The sequence below is a fragment of the Diospyros lotus genome, chromosome 11 (genome assembly GCF_014633365.1).
Source record: "Diospyros lotus cultivar Yz01 chromosome 11, ASM1463336v1, whole genome shotgun sequence".
Classification (NCBI taxonomy): Eukaryota; Viridiplantae; Streptophyta; class Magnoliopsida; order Ericales; family Ebenaceae; genus Diospyros; species Diospyros lotus.
This window is the reverse complement of record NC_068348.1, coordinates 1,050,096-1,071,920: the sequence shown is the minus strand read 5'-3', so window position 1 is coordinate 1,071,920 and position 21,825 is coordinate 1,050,096. Positions and strand designations below refer to the sequence as shown.

Below are 21,825 nucleotides of genomic sequence, written 5' to 3'. Positions count from 1 at the left end.
TTTAATTTATAAAATTAATAATACTAGCAACGTCAATGACAATTGAATTTGTAAGGCAGGAGTGCAATTTTGTTCACCCCTTTAATGGGGTGAAGATAACCCCCAGTTCTTTGGAGGTTATCTTTCACATAGGGGCAGCTAAATTGGTCAGTGCAATTTTGTTCACCCCCTTTAACGGGGTGAACATCACCCTCACAATTTTTGTGAGGGTGAAAAAATAACAGAACGATAATCAATATTTTCATATCTTTTTGTTACTTTTTTTATCGTCACAAAAATTGTAAGGATGATATTCACTCGTTAAAAGAGATGAACAAAATTGCATTCCAAATTGACTGCCCCTATATGAAAGATAACACCAGAGAACATTAAAGGGGTGAACAAAATCGCACTCGTAGGGTGGTACCAAATTCTCAAACACTCCTCGTGACTTGTCAAATCACTCAGTCAATTGAAAGGTACCTAATGGACCATGAGATTGGGTCGACCCCCCAAAATGACTGTTTTGCCCCTGGGGTAAAGTCACCAAGGGTGCACAAAATTGCACTCGCGAGAAGAAGCCAAAATCATAATCTGCCAACTCCCGCTGCTATAAATGGCCACCTCTGCTCTGCCACTCTCACCGCCATTGCCTGCTTTTCGGTGCCACTGCTCCGCAGCGTTCTTGTGCTTTCGCCGCGAATGGAAGAAGACAACGCTACCGTTTCTGAGGCTCAAAGGTTCTGTTTGTATCCTTTTCTGTTCTTTCGTTTTAGATACACGAAAGGTTCTAAGAGAGAAAACTGCCTTCTCTTCTCTTCTCTTCTCTTCTTGAGTATGGATCGATTGAGACAAAACGAGCCATTTGGCATGCATTTTAAGACATGATGATTATCGATTATCATGTTTGATGCTTATTGATGTGATTTCATGCTAGATTATATACTGCTAAATAATAAAATTGTGTACCCAAATCAATTGACGACGAAGGTGTCATCTTAATGAATAATTTGGTCATATGTGCCAAACAATATCTTCTTTAACTTTATCACATCACTAATTAATGCAGAATCATGTTCAGGTATGCAGTAGTTACAGGGGGCAACAAGGGGATTGGACTGGAGATATGCCGGCGTCTAGCGTCGGAAGGGGTCGTTGTCGTGTTGACGGCAAGAGACGATAAGAAGGGTGCCGGAGCTGATGAAGATCTTAAGGTTTCTGGGCTGTCAAATGTGGTTCTTCATCAGCTTGATGTCAAGGATGCAGCCAGCATTGCTTCCCTTGCCAGGTTTCTGCAAACTGAGTTCGGAAAACTTGATATCCTGGTAACAAACAAAATAACAAGTCTTAGTTTCACTAGCTGTGATCCGTTATATGAACTCTAACTCACCAATCATTATATATATATATAAGCAGGTCAATAATGCAGGGGAAAGTGGAGTCATAACAGATGATGAAGCTTTCAGAACCTTCACTCTTGCAGGTGGCACTGTAAGGATTGACAAATTCATATTAAATAATGAACATCTCACGCTGTAAGAAAATATTCAACTCTTGAAGAACAAGACAATTGATAATATAACTCGAGGACAGAACAGAAAAGAAAACAATAGTTATCGGCTCCAATTAAAATAGAGAACTTGCTTATATGACAAGATATCAGTTCTAATGGCCACAAGCACAGATTGAATTTAAAATAAGTTCAGATCTAGACAAATGCCACTCTTAATTACAATAATTCCGGGTTTGATCTAATAACTTGTACAGGTGACCGATGAGAATGCAGAATTACTGAAATTCATGGTGCAGACTTATGATAAGGCAGCGGATTGTGTTAAGACTAATTACTATGGCACAAAAGGAGTGACTGAGGCTCTACTTCCTCTCCTCCAACTCTCGGGGTCGCCAAGAATAGTCAATGTCTCCTCATGTTTCGGACTGTTGAGGGTAAATTCAACATTCTAGAATCTTCCTATTCTAATGGCACCCGAATCTTCGAGTCAGATAGACAGAGAATAACTGATGTGCTCTAATAGCTTCTTTTTTCTGGATTCAGTTTATCAAGAACGAGAGGGCTCGATCAGAGCTGGAAGATGTTGAGAGACTTAGTGAAGATGCAATAGACAAGATTTTGCAGATGTTTCTAAGGGATTTTAAGGAAGACAAGCTAAAGGCAAATGGTTGGCCTATCACATCATCCGCCTACAGAGTGTCTAAAGCTGCCATAAATGCATATACAAGGATCCTAGCGAGGAGATTCCCTCGTTTTCGGGTTAACTGTGTTCATCCTGGATATGTCAAGACAGATTTGTCATATAACACGGGAAACTTGACACCAGAAGAAGGTGCCAGAGCTCCAGTGGTGCTGGCGTTGTTGCCTGATGATGGACCTTCTGGCCTCTACTTCGACGAGATGCATGCATCATCCTTCCAGTGATGAGCATCCCAAAATTTTCTGATTATAGGTTGTGAAACATGGGCATGTGTATCTTTCGGGAGGCGGGGCAAGGGCACCAGCTGATGGCAGTGAAATAGTATTCCTTTCGATCTTTTAAGTTCAATATTTAGCTCTATCTACCTAAGGTGTTGACAACTGCAGAAAGATGGAAAACAAAGAATCTCAGAAACTAGATCTGCCAGTCTTCTATGTCGAAACGATAAAACATTTACATAATATAACTCAAAGCTTGAAAACAAGGACGTTCATCCCTGTTTGTACAGAAGCATAAACAATGAACTACTCACATATACAATTTGTGACCCTCAAGGAAAGTGAGCAGATTTCCAACTGAGCTTCAAACTTTGGAGTGGCTCCTTTCAGCATTAATTTCGTCTCGCACAGCACCCAACAAAGTAGATTACTGACTGATGTAATGAAACCCAAAAACTAGAGAAAAACAAAAGACTACAGCAATAGTATGACCCACTTTCTGCGTCTCTTCGATATTTGCATGGCACCACCGCTGATACATGTTTACAATTCGAAAACTTTAAAGATAGAGTTATTGGTTTTGTTGATTTTGATTTTGATTTTGCAAGTTAGAGAAGATCTCTTATTAGTTATGTTTTCACCATTAGTGATATGCTATTAATTGGGAAGCTACCTTACAATCTACTATTGCCCTATCTACTACAAAGACATAATATATGTCAATTATTGAGACCGTTAAAGTTTTGATTGAAATAATTGATTGGTAAAATCAGTAAGAATCTTTATGACAGTATAGTCTATTGTGACAGTCAAAGTGTTATTTTTCTCAATAAAGATTAAATGTTTCATGAGAAAACGAAATACATTGATATGCGATATCATTTTATTCAATATATTGTTACTCGTGATGAAGTTATCGTGAGAAAAATTAGCATTCGTGATAATTCTCCAGATATGTTGACCAAGTCCTTACCTATTGCAAATTTTGAGCATTGTTGATATGGTTAATATTCATCTTGGAGATTAATTCTTCGTAATTTTACTGGAAGAAAGAATTTTGAATAATTTTATTTGTGAATATTGAGTCAAGGTGGAAATCTGTGATAATTGTAACTCAAAATCATAATACGTTTGTGATTGGATTCCTAATTTGACCATGATTATGATTTCGAATTTAATTGTGATTAAGATGTCAAATTTGATTTTATGTAAGATTTATCTTATCTAAATGAATATCCTTATGAATCATTTTCTTATAGCATATGATTTTCTGTGTACATCTGTAGATGATTTTAAGTTTATAAATAAATACCCATGTCACATGGAATTTTAGTATGCTCACTTTTGTACTAGTAATTATTTGCTTAGTGATATTTTATTCTTTTTACCCTTAATTTTTCTCGATTTGGGTTTTTACGGTAAATTTTGTATGCGTTTGTGTGTTTGATGATTTGATTGTGGTTTGGATTAGATCAAATTTCGCAACATGCTTAATTTATCTTATTTTTTATTCAAGTAATATAGTTATTAACAAAGGAGGTGTTTCAGTTATTTTAAAAAAGTTTAAAATTTAATTCAATAAAAATAAAGTATAATAAATATTTGAATTAAAAAACTAAAATTTAAAAAGTATACCATCAATTTATTCTAATATAATTCATACGGGTACGTAGATCAAGTCAAAAGAAAATTATCTCAAGTCTATGAAGGGATGTTAAAAGGAAATTAGTGGTGAAATTTACAAGAAAGTGATGGGTTTGATTTAATAATTATAACATCATGGGATGGGAGTGAGATGTGAGGATTATATTAATGCTAGATAATGTTTAATTTGTAAAATTGATAATACTAGCAATGTCAATGACAATTGAGTTTGAAGAAACAAAATAATAGCCTTTCCAACGAAGTGAGTAGGTCTGGTGTCACTCTAATCATTTTTTTAGTCCTTTTTTGTGATGATAATATTTTTATGAGCAATGTTATGAATTATAATTGATAATGACGTTATCAGTTATGTGTCGCATTTTTATTGAATGTGATGTTAGACAGATGAAATAATGGCACACGATCTCCTTAGCCTCTTTCAACGAAGAGACGTCACATAACTGATAATACTGTCATCAGTCATCACTCTTATCATTATTTTATTTTTATAAAAATAATAAAATGTAAGCATGAAAAATAAATAGAGCAAAATTTATTTAATGTGATCATTATAATTAATATGAGATAATGTTTAATTAGTAAAATAATATTAGAAAAGTCATCTATAAGTAAAAAAATTAAAGAGTAGTTAGGATGTTACTCTTATCATTTATAAATCTTTTACATAATATTTTTTATTATTATACTACTTACCAGAAATTAAAAAGGATGGGGAGAAGTAATCTCATATTAGCACTCGTTTATCAAACACTATCTTTGTAAAAAAAAGAACAATGATTCATCAATTCAAAGAGGTGCCCTTAGAGCAATTTCAAAAAAGAGTGACATCTAGGGTGCCAACTTCATAATTGTCGAAATAACACCCCAAATTTAAAATTTTTCATTTCAAGAAGAGTAGCATCCAAGGTTGCAAAATAACATCAATCTTTTTGGAGTGCTAATTTTCTAAGCTCTGGGGAGAGAAAATTGAGACGTCCCATTTCCAATTATTAAATTCAACGACTCTATTTCAACCAAAAAGTTATATAAATACATAGATTACCTTAAGCAAGGTTTTTAGCCCAGGTAAGCAACAGAGCGAGAGAGAGCTAGAAAGGTAGCGATCGACCAGCAAGCGACGAAAGGCTGGAGGGACGAACCAGCGAGGCTGAGGCTACGAAGCCAACAAGCGACAGAGCAAGAGAGTCGAGAGAGACAACAAGCGAGAGTGAGGCGAGCGATTAAGGGGGAGCCGACGAAGGCGAGGCAACAACCAATAAAAGCAAGCCGTGAGCAACAACTAACCGATGGCAAAGGAAGGTGAGCCATCGAAGAGAATGAGGCACAAAGAGAAGAAAGGAGGAGGAGGCACAGAACGGGAAAAGGAAAAGAAAGGTGTAAGGGGTCTTTGCTTTGCCTATATATATATATATAATTGATTTATATAATCGTTGAGTTTAATTATATTTTTTAATAAAAAATATTAAAATGTCATACTTATTTTAACACACATATTATTGGAGCAGATTTATAATTCAGAAATATCATAACATTATTCAAAGTTACAAATGAGTGATTTAGCACCCTAAAATAGCAACTCCCTTTCGAGTTGCTCTTTTAAGTACTAATCTTCTTTAATAATTTTTTTTTCAAAATTAATATATCAAAATTATTCTTTGCAAAAGCTCACAAACTTTTACACAATTAACACAAAATAAAACAAGCTTAAGTAATCAAAACAATGAAGAATATTTAATTCTAAGATTAATTTGATTGCTTGGTTGATTAGATTAAATAGAGTATATGTATATGTATGTCATAGAGTAACAAATAGAAGCATTTGAAGAGTGAAAATAAGATATAGGAAATATATTTTTAAAAAAATAATATGTGCTTAATTGTTCAATGAATGTCGTAAAGAGATAAAGAAAGAATTTTGACCCTTTGTGTAATAATTAGAGGCACATGCTTAGAAAAAAATAATATAAAAATGTTTTATATATATATATAGGGGCAGATCGGGCAGATCTGCCCAAGTTCCTCCCTAGATCTGCCCGATCTGCCCCTATATATATATTATGTATATATATCACACAACACTCTTGGTGACGTCAAATCCCTCAATTGATTGACAGGTACCTAATTAACCACGAGAGGAAGCCAAAGTCATCATCTGCCAACACCTCTGCTCTGCCACTCTCACAGCCATTGCCTGCTTTCCGCTCCGCAGCGCTCTTGTGCTTTCACCGCGCATGGAAGGAGAAAACGCCAACGTTTCCGAGGCTCAAAGGTTATGTTTCTATGCTTTTCTGTTCTTTCGTTTAGATACACGAGAGGTTCTAAGAGAGGAAACTGTCTTCTCTTCTCTTCTTTTCTCATCTCATCTCAAGTATGGATTGAGACAAAACCAGCCGTTTGGCATGCATTTTAAGACATGATAATTATCGAATATTATCATGTTTGATGTTTATTGATATGATTTCATGCTAGATTATAGATTGCTAAATAACAAAATTGCGTACCCAAATTAATTGATGACGAAGGTGTCATCTTAATGAATAATTTGGTCATATGAAGCAACTATCCATCCGTGGGGATTAGCTCCGATGCTTCATGGTTTTTAGCAAATGAATAATTTGGTCATATGTGCCAAACGATATCTTTTTTAACTTTATCACATCACTAATTAATGCAGAATCATGTTCAGGTATGCAGTAGTTACAGGGGGCAACAAGGGGATTGGACTGGAGATATGCCGGCGTCTTGCTTCCGAAGGGATCGTTGTCGTGTTGACGGCAAGAGACGAGAAGAAGGGTGCCGGAGCTGTTGAAGATCTTAAGGTTTCTGGGCTGTCAAATGTGGTTCTTCATCAGCTTGATGTCAAGGATGCACCCAGCATTGCTTCCCTCGCAAGGTTTCTGCAAACTGAGTTCGGAAAACTTGATATCCTGGTAACAAACAACATAACAAGTCTTAGTTTCACTAGCTGTGATCCGTCATATGAACTCTAACTCGCCAATCATTACTGTGTATGACAATATATGGCTATCATCACCCCGTAAATGAATATAATATATATATATATATATACACACACACACATAAGCAGGTCAATAATGCAGGGGAAAGTGGAGCTATAATAGATGATGAAGCTTTCAGAGCCTTCACTCTTGCAGGTGTCACTGTAAGTATTGACAAATTCATATCAAATAATGAGCATCTCATGCTGTAAGAAAATATTCAACTCTTGAAGAACAATTGATAATATAACTCGAGGACGGAACAGAAAAGAAAACAATTGTTATCGGTTCCAATTAAAATAGAGGACTTGCTTATATGACAAGATATCAGTTCTAATGGCCACAAGCACAGATTGAATTTGAAATAAGTTCAGACAAATGCCACTCTTAATTACAATAATTCCGGGTTTGATCTAATAACTGGTACAGGTGAACGATGAGAATGCAGAATTACTGAAATTCATGGTGCAGACTTATGATAAGGCAGCGAATTGTGTTAAAACTAATTACTATGGCACAAAAGGAGTGACTGAAGCTCTACTTCCTCTCCTCCAACTCTCGGTGTCGCCAAGAATAGTCAATGTCTCCTCAAGTGTCGGACTGTTGAGGGTAAATTCAACATTCTAGAATCTTCCTATTCTAATGGCACCCGAATCTTCAAGTCAGACAGACAGAGAATAACTGATGTGCTCTAATAGTTTCTTTTTTCTGGATTCAGTTTATCAAGAATGAGAGGGCTCGATCAGAGCTGGAAGATGTTGAGAGACTTAGTGAAGATGCGATAGATAAGATTTTGCAGATGTTTTTAAGGGATTTTAAGGAAGACAAGCTAAAGGCAAATGGTTGGCCTACCATATCATCCGCCTACAGAGTGTCTAAAGCTGCCATAAATGCATATACAAGGATCCTAGCGAGGAGATTCCCTCGTTTTCGGGTTAACTGTGTTCATCCTGGATCTGTCAAGACAGATTTGTCACATGACACAGGAAACTTGACACCAGAAGAAGGTGCCAGAGCTCCAGTGGTGCTGGCGTTGTTGCCTGATGATGGACCTTCTGGCCTCTACTTCGAGGAGATGCATGCATCATCCTTCCAGTGATGAGCATCCCAAAATTTTCTGATTATAGATTGTGAAACATGGGCATGTGTATCTTTCGGGAGGAGGGGCAAGGGCACCAGCTGATGGCAGTAAAATAGTATTCCTTTCGATCTTTTAAGTTCAATAATTAGCTCTATCTACATAAGGTGTTGACAACTGCAGAAAGATGAAAAACAAAGAAACTCAGAAACTAGATCTGCCAGTCTTCTATGTCAAAACGATTAGATCTTTACATAATATAACTCAAAGCTTGAAAACAAGGACGTTCATCCCTGTTTGTACAGAAGCATAAACAATGAACAACTCACATAGAATTTGTGGCCCTCAAGGAAAGTGAGCAGATTTCCAACTGAGCTTCAAACTTTGGAGTGGCTCCTTGCAGCATTTCGTCTCGCACAGCACCCAACAAAGTAAATTATTGACTGATGTAATGAAACAGGTCAGTCAGAAAAAGGAATGGGCCCAAAAACAAGAGAAAGAACAAAAAAAAAAAGATTACAGCAATAGTATGACCCAAATTTAGAAATGCGATCAATATAAAGCTTATTAACATGTAGTTGACAAAATGATAATTTACAAAAACCAGCTGCATTTGTAACATAATTTCATTAAATTTTGGAAATATAAAATTTCAAAAATACTTCATATTTTCATATTCATAATCACTCTATTTTAGCTAATAGTGATATATAATTTTATATGTTCCATATATATAGGTATTTCTCACCAAAACAACAAACAGAACCACGTTAAAGATTGCTACCACCCTCCATTCAGTTTTCATGTATTCTGCAACCCCAGCCCTGGACAGGACAGATGATGAGAAACACAAAGGGATATGAGGATTTCATACAAGAATTAACAAAGGAAATGGAGAAGTAAAGATGTTTACTTGCAGGAATCGCAATTATAACACTTGATTGACTTAAAATTTTTGTAAAGTTTGCAATCCTTGTTGGAACTGATTGGATGAAAGCTCAAGTCATAGTATGAGGCATTAACAGCAGGATACCCACATCTATGGAAGAGATAAACAGTTGTTAAATGACTGTGTTGAGGAAAGAAAAATAGGCAGAGAAAATAGTCAGAAGATAAACAGTTGAAGAAAGAAAAATAGATTCTTCCAGAATATATTGAAGAATCCAAGGGAAAAAAGACTATGTTGAAGAAAGAAAAATAAAATGAAGTTCCATGAACGTTACTTGCATTACGAATTTACAACTGCTACTACAGATGCATAAACTTATCAGTAAAGGGGGAGAAATTAAAATATAAATGACCAGTACACAAGGGCAAAGGAACATACTCAGATGGTGGTCGACAGCAGCCAGCCTCAATGGGAGTAAGTTTTGCAAGCTTGTACTGTTTAAGAGTCTGCATGACGCGGTGAATTTTAAAAAATCTATTGAACGAAAGTGGGCTGCTTTCTAATGTTAGAAAAGTAACAATAAACAGAATGCTGCTTAGATGGAGCTTATAATTTTTGGACAGGTTATTACAGTCGTCAGACTTCACAAGACAACTCCTTAGACGCGCCCAGTTGTGGCTATTGTTTAGCTGGGGAAAGGAAGCATGATTAAGAAATAAAAAATTGAAAAAAAAAACATAAAACTTAAAAAAAAAAAGAGAGAGAGAAAATTGTCATGCTAATACTTCATGTTATATATTTTGTGAAACTTCAAATGTGGCCCATAGATTGGGGGGCCATTTGGCAACTGTGGGCGCCCTTTTGGGCGCCCACTGGAGGGCCAATTGGCAGCCACCTTTGGGCTAGCCCAAGCCCCTTGGTTTTAAGCTTTTGTCATAAAGTTTGCTACTGCATCAGATGCATGATCTCATCCAGGCCGTTGCAGCTTCTTTATCTTAAGCAATCCCAATCATCCAGATGCATTATTTATCTCGCCTCGAGATTGTCAATTGGCTGAGGGGAAGACGAAAGAAAAAAAGGGTTGGCCGAGAAAGTTGTCATTTTTAGGGTTTTCTTTTTCCCTCTCTCTGTAAATTATGTACAATTCGTCTTCCTCTTGTGTTCTCTGATTTTTTGTTTGATCTAAGGTAAACTCTTAATTTGTTAGTGATTCTGAGCATTTTTGTATAGAAAACCAGGGTTGTTTTTTGTTTTAATTTATTGTAATCGGATTGAATATATATAGTGGAGTGAGCTCTTTTCACTGGACCTCAAGTGGACGTAGCCCCTGTTTGAGGTGAACCACTATAAATCGTGTGCCTCTTGTTTCGTTTATACTTTTAATATCATTTGTATCATCTTTAGACTCTCAGTCAGATTTGTTGATTTCATCAGTGCTGATTTTGACTGTGTGTGTGGAGATTTGCTATCTCTGTTTGTTTGTAACAGTGGTATCAGAGGCTCTAGTTTACGTATCCAAAGTTTTTGGGTCAAAATCGTGTTCTATTTTTTTTTCTCGAAATCTAGGGTTTCCTTTCTTTTCTATGTGTCGGTGTTGTTTTTAAAAAAACAAATCCTAGGGTTTTCTGAAGAGACTCTGTCAGTGGGAGTTTGCTGTACAGGTCTCAGTCAGTAATCTAGGGTTTATTTTGGACATTTTTCATGCAACACGAAAATGACAACAACCCAATTTGAAATCGGTACATTCAATGGGAAGGGGGATTTCGGAAGTTGGAAAAAGAAGATGAGGGTTTTTCTCTCTCATCACAAAGTGCTTATAGCACTCGAGCCAGATGACCGCAAATGGTCACCTAAGTAGCTAGCTCGAACTGATGAAATCAGAGAAGAGGCGTTTAATCTGATATTTCTTCATCTCGGTGATTCTGTAATCCGTAAGGTTGATGGTATATCTCCACCCCTTGATCTTTGGAATAGATTAGAATCTTTATATTATGTTATGTCTGCTCCAAATTTGGTTTATTTAAAAGGCATGTTGTTTAACTTTAAGATGAATACCTCTAAATCTATGGATGAAAACATAGATGAATTTACTAAACTTACTTTGTTATTAAGAGGTACTGATCAGGCTTTAGGTGGTACTAGTGAAGCCATGATTTTGTTAAACTCTCTACCTGCTGATTATGATGTAGTGAAGCATGCTTTACGTTATACTGGTATAGTCCTTAGTATGGAACTTGTTATTTCTGGTATAAAGGCTAGAGAACTAGAACTTAGCACATCTAAGAAAACGGGCAACAATTTGTTTATAAAAGGAAATGCTGATAAAAGAAATTATACTGTGAATACTGAACAACTTAATGGGTCTGGGAAGAAGGGAAAAAGGAAAGATAAGAAGGGAAAACAAAAACAAAAATGGAAGTGTTACCACTGTGGGAAAGAGGGACATATAAAGAAATACTGTTATGATTTTTTGAAAATACAAAAGCAAGGAGGCAATGTAACAGTAGTTCTAACTGTTTAGCTTAGGTCCTTAATGTATCTGTTAATTTTGTTAAAAATGAATGGATTATGAACTCTGGTTGTTCCTTTCATATGTGCCCTAATATTGATTGATTTCATAACTTCAATAACAGAGAAAGTGGAATAGTGTATATGGGAAACAACCATTCATGTAGTGTTCAGGGTAAAGGTGACATAACTCTTAAGTTGCATGACAACAAAGTAAGAACACTCACTGGTGTAAGATATGTACCTGGTCTTAAAAGAAATTTAATTTCTCTCGGTACCCTTGATGAGTTAGGATTCTCATACAAAGCTAAAAATGGTTCTATGAATGTTTTTAAAGGAGAAGAGTTAATCCTAACTGGTTCAAAGAGAAATGGCTTATATGTTTTAAATGATTGCTTTCACTCCTCTATTATATCAAACTCTGCATGCTATGTTAACACTGATAAGACAGAACTATGGCACTTGAGGCTTGGTTACATGAGCTTGAAAGGTTTGCAGGCACTGTCAAACCAAGGATACCTTGGTTCAGTGTCTGCTGAGACCCTCGGTTTTTGTGAACCATGTGTGCTAGGCAAGCAACACAGGATGAGTTTCCATAAGGGAACTCATCTGGTGAAGACATGCCTTGAGTACTTACATGTAGATCTCTGGGGACCTTTCCAGGTCCCCACCCATGGCGGCAACATGTATTTTCTTTCTATCATTAATGATTTTACTAGGAAGGTGTGGGTTTTTCTGTTAAAAACTAAAGATCAAACATTAGAGAAGTTTAAAACATGGAAGATCTTAATAGAAAACCAAGCTAATAGAAAAATCAAAACTCTTAGAACAGACAATGGGTTAGAATTCTGTAATAAAGAGTTTGATGAATATTGTAACTCCCAATGAATAATTAGGCATAAGACTGTTAAGAACACACCCCAACAAAATGGGGTGGCTGAAAGGATGAACTGAACCCTCCTTGAAAAAGTGAGGTGCCTTTTGTTCACATCTGGTTTGCCTAAATCCTTATAAGGAGAGGCCTTAGCAACAGCTTCACACCTAGTAAATAGAAGTCCTTCAACTGCCCTTAATTTTAAATGCCCTGAAGAAAAGTGGACTGTAAAGAAATTAAACTTCAACTACTTAAGAACTTTTGGCTGTGAAGCCTATGCTTACCAGTCAGAAGGTAAACTGGAACCTAGATCCACTAAGTGTGTTTTTGTTGGGTATCGGGAAGGAACTAAGGGATATAAGCTGTGGGAAAGACAATCTAAGGGTGTAAAAATTATCATCGGCTGAGATGTTATATTTAATGAAGCAGTCTTCCCTTGCAAATTATCTAAAACTGATGAATCTAATCAACATAGTGACACAGATAATTTTATCAGCTTAGGAGGAACCCAAATAGAGGTGGAGCACCAAGTTATAGATGATAACCCTCCTGATGCTCCAGTTATACCAGAACCTCAACATGAAGGTGATCCTTCACCCATATCAAACTTAGACCAGACCTCTGATCATGAATCTGATCATGAGGAACAAAATGATGAAACTGAGATTGAGGTGGAGCATCATGACTCCCCTCAACATGATCTTGGTGACTACCAACTTGCCCGAGATAGAAGCAGGAGGTCTATAAGACCACCTGCTAGATATGCTTTCTCAGATTTAGTGTTTTGTGCCCTAGTGGCAGGTGTTGAAATGAGGAGCAGTGAGCCTTCCTCATATGAGGAGACTGTCAGTTCAAAGGAAAGTCAAAAATGGCAGCAAGCCATGGACGAAGAAATGTCCTCTCTGATGGCCAACAGAACTTGGATTCTTGTCCCTCGTCCAGAAAATCAAAAGCTGATCTAATGTAAGTGGCTGTTCAAATTAAAAGAAGGTATGTCTTCTAATGATCCTATTAGATATAAAGCAAAACTAGTAGCTAAGGGGTTTACACAAAGGGAAGGGATAGATTATTGTTCGCGTATTCTTTCCCGTAAGTGAACGAAATCGTAACAAGTAATATAATGATGAATAGAGTATCGTTCCCACGAGGGTTAGCTTTCGATCCCTACTTTAACCACTATTAACTTTAATAAGCCACACATAATTAAAAGAATATTTAATGGAAGTTCTATATTAACTAAAACCAACTCACTAAATGGAAAACACAAAATAATTCTTTAGGTTTTAAATGTAGAAATCTAATGCACTAGGGTTCATAAATCCACCGTACTTTTATAATTGGTTTAATCTTTTAGTGATTGGGTTTTATAATTCTTGCTTTGAGATGAAAATCGATGATCTTAAGTTAATCAAAAGCCTCTCTCAATGGTCAATCGAATCTATGCTTACATATGAGATTAATTATCTCTAATTAATCTGCAAATATACAAACATGCATTTATCCACAATGATCATCAAAATAGGATTTCACAAGGCATAACGGTATCTCTACCTATTATTGAACCTCATGTCATTTATTACCAAGTGTTAATCTATATTGAATCTCTTGAAAGCAATATAAATCACAAACACGTTCTAATGGCGGCCAAGCATCAAAATGGAATTAGTGCATAACAAACGATCAACTCAAAAGACAAGAATAAAATAAAACCCAAATACTTTTAATTAAACCATCATTGAACTAGGTTTCATCGATCACCCTAGCAACAAAGTACTTAGCCTAACATAGTTTCAACCAATAAAAAAATAATAAAAACAAAGTTCATGATGTTGGAGAGAAGAAAGAACGGAAAAAATACAACCAAATCGAAGATCTTCAAGAAAATCTCCCTCTTCTTCCTAGACTTGCTGTCTTCTCCTCCTCCAAAAAGCTCCTCAATCTATCAAGAATCCTTCCTTATATAGTGCTTTTTAGGTCTTCAAAGTCGTGCCCCTTGAGAGAGCCCATCTCTACTTGATTTGGAAGGAAACGAGCTCAAAACGGCCTTTTTACGAAGCTTAGAGCCTTACCACAAAATGCTTTCCGAGGTAAAGTTGTGAGCCACAAAATGAAAATCTTGTCACAGGCTTACCACAGAATGCTTTCTGCGATAAAGTTGTCAGCCACAGAATACTTCTTCAACCACGGCTTTATCACGGAATGCTTTCCGCGATAAGCCCATGAGCCACAGAAAATAATTCTTATCACGACCCTACCACGCAATGCTTTGCGTGACAGCACCGTGAGCCGTTTCTCTTTAATTTCCAACACTTCACCAATGACGTTATTCTTCCGGCGCTTTGCGACATCATCAATATCGACCCCGAATGAACCTTTGACCTTGCCTTTAATGCCATTTTAGCTCCAAAAATGCAACATCATCATCACTTTGTGCTCCAATTGTCTTCAACACATGCTCCACATCTACATAACCATATATAGAACCAAATCAAGTAGAAATCATGCTCATTGAATGTATAAATGCTAAGTTTATAGACCAAAATAAGTGTATAAAAGACACTTATCAATTATACTGAAATTCTCTCCTGTGGTTAAATTTAAGACAATCCGCATGATGCTTGCAATTGTAGTTCAATTTGATTTAGAACTTGAACAATTAGATGTTAAAATTGCATTTTTGCATGGAGACCTTGATGAACACATTTACATGATTCAGCCCAATGGTCATGTTGTGTTTGAAAAATCAAATCATGTCTATTTGTTGAAAAAAATCTTTGTATGGCTTAAAACAGGCCCCAAGACAATGGTACAAAAAATTTGATAATTTTGTTCTAGGGGCTGATTTTGTTAGAAGTCAATATGACAATTGCCTCTATTTTATGCTCACTGATATTCCTGTTTATCTACTGTTGCATGTAGATGATATCCTACTTATTAGCAAGTCTAAGTCAAAGATTAAGGAGTTAAAATCTATGTTAAATACAGCTTTTGATATGAAAGACTTAGGCCTTGCTAAGAAAATATTAGGAATGAAAATTGAGAGAAATAGAAGCAACAATAGCCTTAAAATACATCAGCATGATTATTTGGTAAAAACTGTTCATAAATTTGGAATGCAAAATTGTAAAACTGTTGTAGTTCCCTTGGATGGACATTTTATTTTATCTAAATCACAGTGTCCCACATCCAACTCTGAAATTGTAGAAATGAAAAATGTCCCTTATGCAAATGTAATTAGAACAATTATGTATTCAATGATAAGTACCAGGCCAGACCTTGCATATTCAATTTCATTACTTAGTCGATATATGTCAAACCCTGGGAAAATTCATTGGGATGCCTTAAAACATTTGCTTAGGTACATAAATGGTTCTGTATGCATTGGTTTAAATTTTAAGAAAAGATTTGATACTCTTGATCTTGTTGGGTATGTTGACTCTGATTTTGCAGGGGATAGAGACTAGGAAATCCACCACAGCCTTTTATTTCACTTTGGGTGGAAACTTCATAAGCTGGAAGTCACAGCTGCAGCCACTTATAGCTCTGTCCTCTACTAAGGCAGAGTACGTGGCTGTAACTGATGCCTTCAAGGAAGTCATATGGCTTCAAGGTATTCTCAAGGAAATCCACTTGCTTCAAAGCAAAGTGATGGTTTTCTCGGATAGCCAAAGTGCCATCCATTTGTCCAAAAATCATGTGTATCATGATTGAACCAAACATGTGGATGTGAAGTATCATTATGTAAGGGAAATGATAGCCAATGGAACTGTGGGCATCCAGAAAGTTTCAACAGCCAACAATCCTGCTGATATGGGCACCAAGGTATTGACTGCAACTAAATTCAAGCATTGCTTGAATTTGTTGCATATTGATGATGGCTAAATTATTTTAGTCATCTAGAGTAGTGAAGGTGAGAATTGTAGCATGCTGCACTTATATTTCATATCTGATTACTTAGTCATTTGATGTTTCAAGGTGGAGTTTGTTATATATTTTGTGAAACTTCAAATGTGGCCCATAGGTTGGGGGGCCATTTGGTAATCGCGGGCTGCCCTTTTGGGCGCCCACTGGAGGGCCAATTGGCAGCCACCTTTGGGCCAGCCCAAGCCCCTTGGTTTTAGGCTTTTGTCGTAAAGCCTGCTGCTGCATCAAATGCACAATCTCATCCAAGACATTGCAGCTTCTTTATCTTGAGCAATCCCAGCCATCCAGATGCATTATTTATCTCGCCTCAGGATTGTCAATTGGCTGAGGGGAAGATGAAAGAAAAGAGGGGTTGGCCGAGAGAGTTGTCATTTTTAGGGTTTTCTTTCTCTCTCTCTTTCTCTGTGTAAATTATGTACAGTTCATCTTCCTCTTGTGTTCTCTGATTTTTTGTTTGATCTAAGGTAAGCTCTTAATCTGTTAGTGATTTTGAGCATTTTTGTATAGAAAACCAGGGTTGTTTTTTGTTTCGATTTATTGTAATCAGATTGAATATATATAGTGGAGTGAGCTCTTTTCACGGGAGCTCAAGTGGACGTAGCCCCTGTTTGGAGTGAACCACTATAAATCGTGTGCCTCTTGTTTCGTTTATACTTTTAATATCATTTGTATCATTTTTAGACTCTCAGTCAGATTTGTTGATTTCATTAGTGTTGATTTTGACTGTGTGTGTGTGGAGATTTGCTATCTTTGTTTGTTCATAACACTTCAACATGTTAAACTTGTGCACCTATCTTAAAAACCATGAACTGTAATCTAGAAGTTGATACTCCTTATACCTGAGCAAAAAAACATCAACAGCCACTGTTGAGACAATCCCACTTCATCCACCCAAAGAAGCAAATGTTTAGAAGCAAGGAAGATATAACAAGAAGAATTATATCCTCTGTAAAGCCATTATATCTTATATCATGTTTAAGTGAAGCCACAAAAAAGTAAACCACAGTTATTGAGGCACAAGGGCCCAGCAGAATAGATGTTTAATGGTACTTTACTATAACTTCGTACTTCTTTCCTCATCATTCTGGAGCTCATTTTCTAAAGGATCATGCATAATCAGAGATACCGCTCTCTCATCCAAGAAAATGAGGGACAGTATCAACTTAATTAGCTAGGTGATCTTACCTCAAACCAGCTATGTTGTGACCAGATCCATTATTGGTTACAATAAACCTAACAAAACAAGGAGGAAAGATCTAAGTCAGAAAACTAAATCCTGGATATTGTACTCCTCATAATGAACATGGTAGCAAACCTGCTTCTGTACAATGAGGAAGAAAGACAGATGCCATAAATGCAGGAATGTGTCATGTAACATGTGATGCGAATTGGAGAAAGGATATAATCTTATGGTAAAAACTGCCAAAGGGGAGCGGGGGCTGACAACAAAAGAGGAGAAAAGGCCTATATGTCTGCAGAAAACATACAGCTCATCAACAAAGAGAATAGAAGATTAAAGACAAAAACACCTAAACCACGATAGTAGGGACTTGAGAAAGGTTCCTTCAACTGCTCTGCTCTCTATTGTGTCATTTTCTTGCATCAAACACCATTTAAACAAGCCTCTAATTTCCAAATGAATAACCCGAACCCACATGAACAGAGGTCTGTCACTAACATCCTTAAAAGAATAGAATTATTTGCCCATCATCACCTCCCTATTCCTACCAAATGGAAAAATAAAATAAAATAAAAGCCCTCATAAAAAGGAAACTCACCATGGTATCACTGCCCACAATAAAAAATAAAAAGATAAATCTAAAGAAACCTCCAAAAATCATAATCCCCCCCCCCCCTCTCAACAACTTGACCACAAAAAGGCATTCCAACACTACCCATAAAGGAGACCCCAAACACTACTAAACCACCAGCACCCTGCTGTGCTACCTCTCTCAATCTAATGCATGTTTTCTTTGAATTGATAAAAAAGATATATCCATGCCTTTGCTATCAGCATATTTATTGTGGGGGTCATCTTTAAAATTTAAAAGATTATTCCACTATGACCTAAGAACCAAAGGATTCAAACCTCCAAAGCTCGCTCTTCTCATGTATAGACAGCTAAACTAGGTACATTTGACCCTTTCTTTCGCACACAGAGTGAGGCTGTTGCCCTGGTTTCCTTTACCTATATATCCTTTATACATCAGTGGACTAGACTCTAGCTCTATACAAATGCTTCAGTAGTTTTCTGTAGAAAAGAAGGAATTCTACAGTGTTTAATAGTTTCAAGTACACCACAACAAAATGGTGTAGCCAAGCGGATGAACAAACTTTGATAGAAAATGTACGATATATGCTATTTAATTTCGATTTATCTAAGTCTTTTTGGATCGAGGCAGCTTATATGGCATGTTTTCTAGTTAATCGGTCTCCTTCGTACGAAAACTCATAAGAGTTATGGTCGGGTACTTCTGCATGTTATTCTAATTTGAAAATTTTTTGATGTCCTGCATTTCATATTTATAATGAAAAATTAGAACCAATATCTAAACTGTGTCTCTTTCTTGGTTATAAATCTAGTGTTAAGAGTTATAAGTTGACCCAAAGCGTCTAAAGTTATGATTAGCAAAGATGTTATTTTCTATGAAACTGCTATGCTTCATAGTTTGTCTGCAAAAGAATCTAACTCTATAGGTCACTAAGTTCTGATATTCAAATGGAGCTTGAATTCGACAAGAGTCAAACATCTAAGTCATTGCCATCTTAAATTAAGTTAAGCTCAAAAGAAAGTGCTAGTCCATCAGATTATTATATTACTAAGGATAGACCCAAAAACAATATCAATCCTCCTCAACGGTATGCTGAAGCTGATCTTGTTGCCTATGCCTTGAGTGTGACTAAAGATATTGACTACAGTGAAGAGTCTTGTACTTATTCTAAAGAAGTTAGTCATGTTGAATGTGAGGGATAGAAAAGATGAAATCTTTACATAAAAAATGTACTTGGAAGTTGATGAAACTACTCGAGAATAAGAAAGTTCAGCTCAATAAAGAATTTGAGATGAAAGATTTGGGAGCAGCAAAGAAGATACTTGGAATGCAAATTTCAAGAGAAGGGGAGGCAGGTAAATTGTATCTCAGTCAAAAGGGATACGTTAAGAAAGTCTTGACTAAATTCAATATGTAGAAAGCTAAACATATGAGTACTTTGTTGGGTACACATTTTAAACTTTCATTGAGCTTATTTCCTCAGACAGATACTGAAATTGACAAGATGGTTTGTACATGTCCTGATTTGACTCATGTAGTGAGCATGGTTAGTAGATACATGACTAATCCTCGTAAAAAATATTGGAAGGCAATCCAATGGATTCTTTGATATTTGCATGGCACCACTGATACCTATTTACAGTTCAAAAACTCTAAAGATGGAGTTATTGGTTTTGTTGATTCTAATTTTACAAGTGATCCTGACAAGAGAAGATCGCTTACTGGGTTTATTTTCAACATTGGTGGTTGTGCTATCAATTGGAAGGCTACCTTACAATCTATTGTTGCCCTATCTATTACAAAAACATAATATATGGCAATTATTGAGGCCGTTAAAGAAGCTATTTAGCTGAAATGATTGATTGGTGAAATCGGTGAGAATCTTTATGATAGTACAGTCTATTGTGACAGCCAAAGTGTTATTTTCCTCACTAAAGATCAGATGTTTCACAAGAGAACGAAACACATTGATGTGTGATATCATTTTATTCGGGATATTATTGCTCATGATGAAGTTACCGTGAGAAAAATCAGCACTCGTGATAATCCTCCAGATATGTTAACCAAGTCCTTACCTTTTGCAAATTTTGAGCATTGTGTTGATTTGGTTAGTATTCGTTGTGGAGATTAATTCTTCATGATTTCATTAGAAGAAAGAATTTTGGATAATTTCTTTGTGGATATTGAGTCAAGGTGGAGATTTGTGATAATTGTAACTCAAAATCATAATTCATCTGTGATTGGATTCCTAATTTGACCATGATTATGACTTCGAATTTGACTGTGATTATGATTTTGTCAAACTTAATTTTATGTGGGATTTATTTTATCTAGATGAATATCCTTATGAATCATTTTCTTATCAGAATATGATTTTCTGTATACATCTGTAAATGATTTTAGGTTTATAAATAAATACCCATGTCATATGGAATTTTAGTGTGTCAATATCACTTTTGTACTAGTAATTATTTACTTAGTGATATTTTATTCTTTTTGCCCGTAATTTTTCTCGATTTAGGTTTTTCACGATAAATTTTGTATGCGTTTGTGTGTTTGATAGTTTGATCGTGGTTTGGATTCGATCAAATTTCGCAACATGCTTAATTTATCTTATTTTTTTATTCAAGTATAGTTATTAACTTAGTTTTTCATGGTATACTTTTTAAATTTTAGTTTTTTAATTCAAATATCTATTAGACTTTATTTTTATTAAATTCTTTTTAAAACCTTTTTAAATTAATAGCATTAATATAGTCCTCACATCTCACTCCCATCTCATGATGCTATAATTATTAAATCAATGTTTAATTTGTAAAATTGATAATACTAGCAATGTCAATGACAATTGAATTTGAAGAAGCAAAATAGTCTTTCTAACGGAGTGAATAGGTGTGGTGTCACTCTCATAATTTTTTAATCTTTTTTTTTTGTGATGATAATATTTTTATGAGCAATGTTATGAGTTATAATTGATAACGACGTTATCAGTTATGCGTCGTATTTTTATTGAATGAGATATTAAACAGAGAAAATAATGACACATGGTTTCCTTAGCCTTTTTCAATGAATAGACGTCACATAACTGATGACACCATCATCAATCATCACTCCTACCATTATTTTATTTTTATGAAGGCAACAAAATGTAAGCATGAAAATGAAATAGAGCAAAATTTATTTAATGTGATCATTATAATTAATATGAGATAATGCTTAATTAATAAAATAATATTAGAAACGTCAACTATAAGTAAAAAAAATTAAAGAGTAGTTAGGATGTTACTCTTATCATTTATAAATCTTTTACATAATATTTTTTATTATTATACTACTTACCAGAAATTAAAAATGATGGGGAGAAGTAATCTCATATTAATACTCATTTATCAAACACTATCTTTGCAAAAGAAGAACAATGATTCATCAATTCAAAGTGTTGTGTTTTATAGTGTCTGAGTGTAAGTGTGGGGGGGGGGGGGGGGGGGGGGGGTTGTCCCACATTGGTTGTGTAAAGAGATGGGAGTGGGTATTTATACTCTTCCCTCTCACTTGGGTTTGGGCCCTAAAGAGCACTCAGATTTTGTGAGCGAGCGAACCCCTAGGCCCGTGCATGTGCTTCCACCGTCGTCCGGGCAGGCGGGCCATATAGATATATTTTTATATAAAAAAATTTAAAAATAAATTATTGCTTCTTCTAGAAGCA

General features: G+C 35.8%; 2 protein-coding genes across 3 annotated transcripts in view; one reads left to right on the top strand and one right to left on the bottom strand.

Annotated features, from left to right (window-relative positions):
• Positions 1–634: 634 nt before the first annotated feature.
• LOC127813426 (uncharacterized) lies at positions 635–8,304 on the top strand. The gene is made up of 10 exons (XM_052354386.1): positions 635–719; positions 1,061–1,304; positions 1,396–1,470; positions 1,747–1,926; positions 2,036–2,412; positions 6,201–6,344; positions 6,762–7,005; positions 7,164–7,238; positions 7,504–7,683; positions 7,793–8,304. The coding sequence occupies exons 1-10, from the start codon at positions 682–684 to the stop codon at positions 8,171–8,173; spliced, it is 1,938 nt and encodes a 645-aa protein (XP_052210346.1). The 5' UTR covers positions 635–681; the 3' UTR covers positions 8,174–8,304.
• The window catches only part of LOC127813340 (tetraspanin-10), a 50,764-nt gene continuing 30,205 nt past the window's right edge, over positions 1,267–21,825 (bottom strand). Inside the window, exon 9 of one of the 2 annotated variants that reach the window (XM_052354276.1) lies at positions 1,267–1,301. The gene's annotated coding sequence lies outside the window, so the exon portion shown is untranslated. Of the gene's footprint in view, positions 1,302–6,967; positions 7,003–21,825 lie in introns of those variants that run through there. The other variant, XM_052354275.1, reaches the window with a different exon arrangement.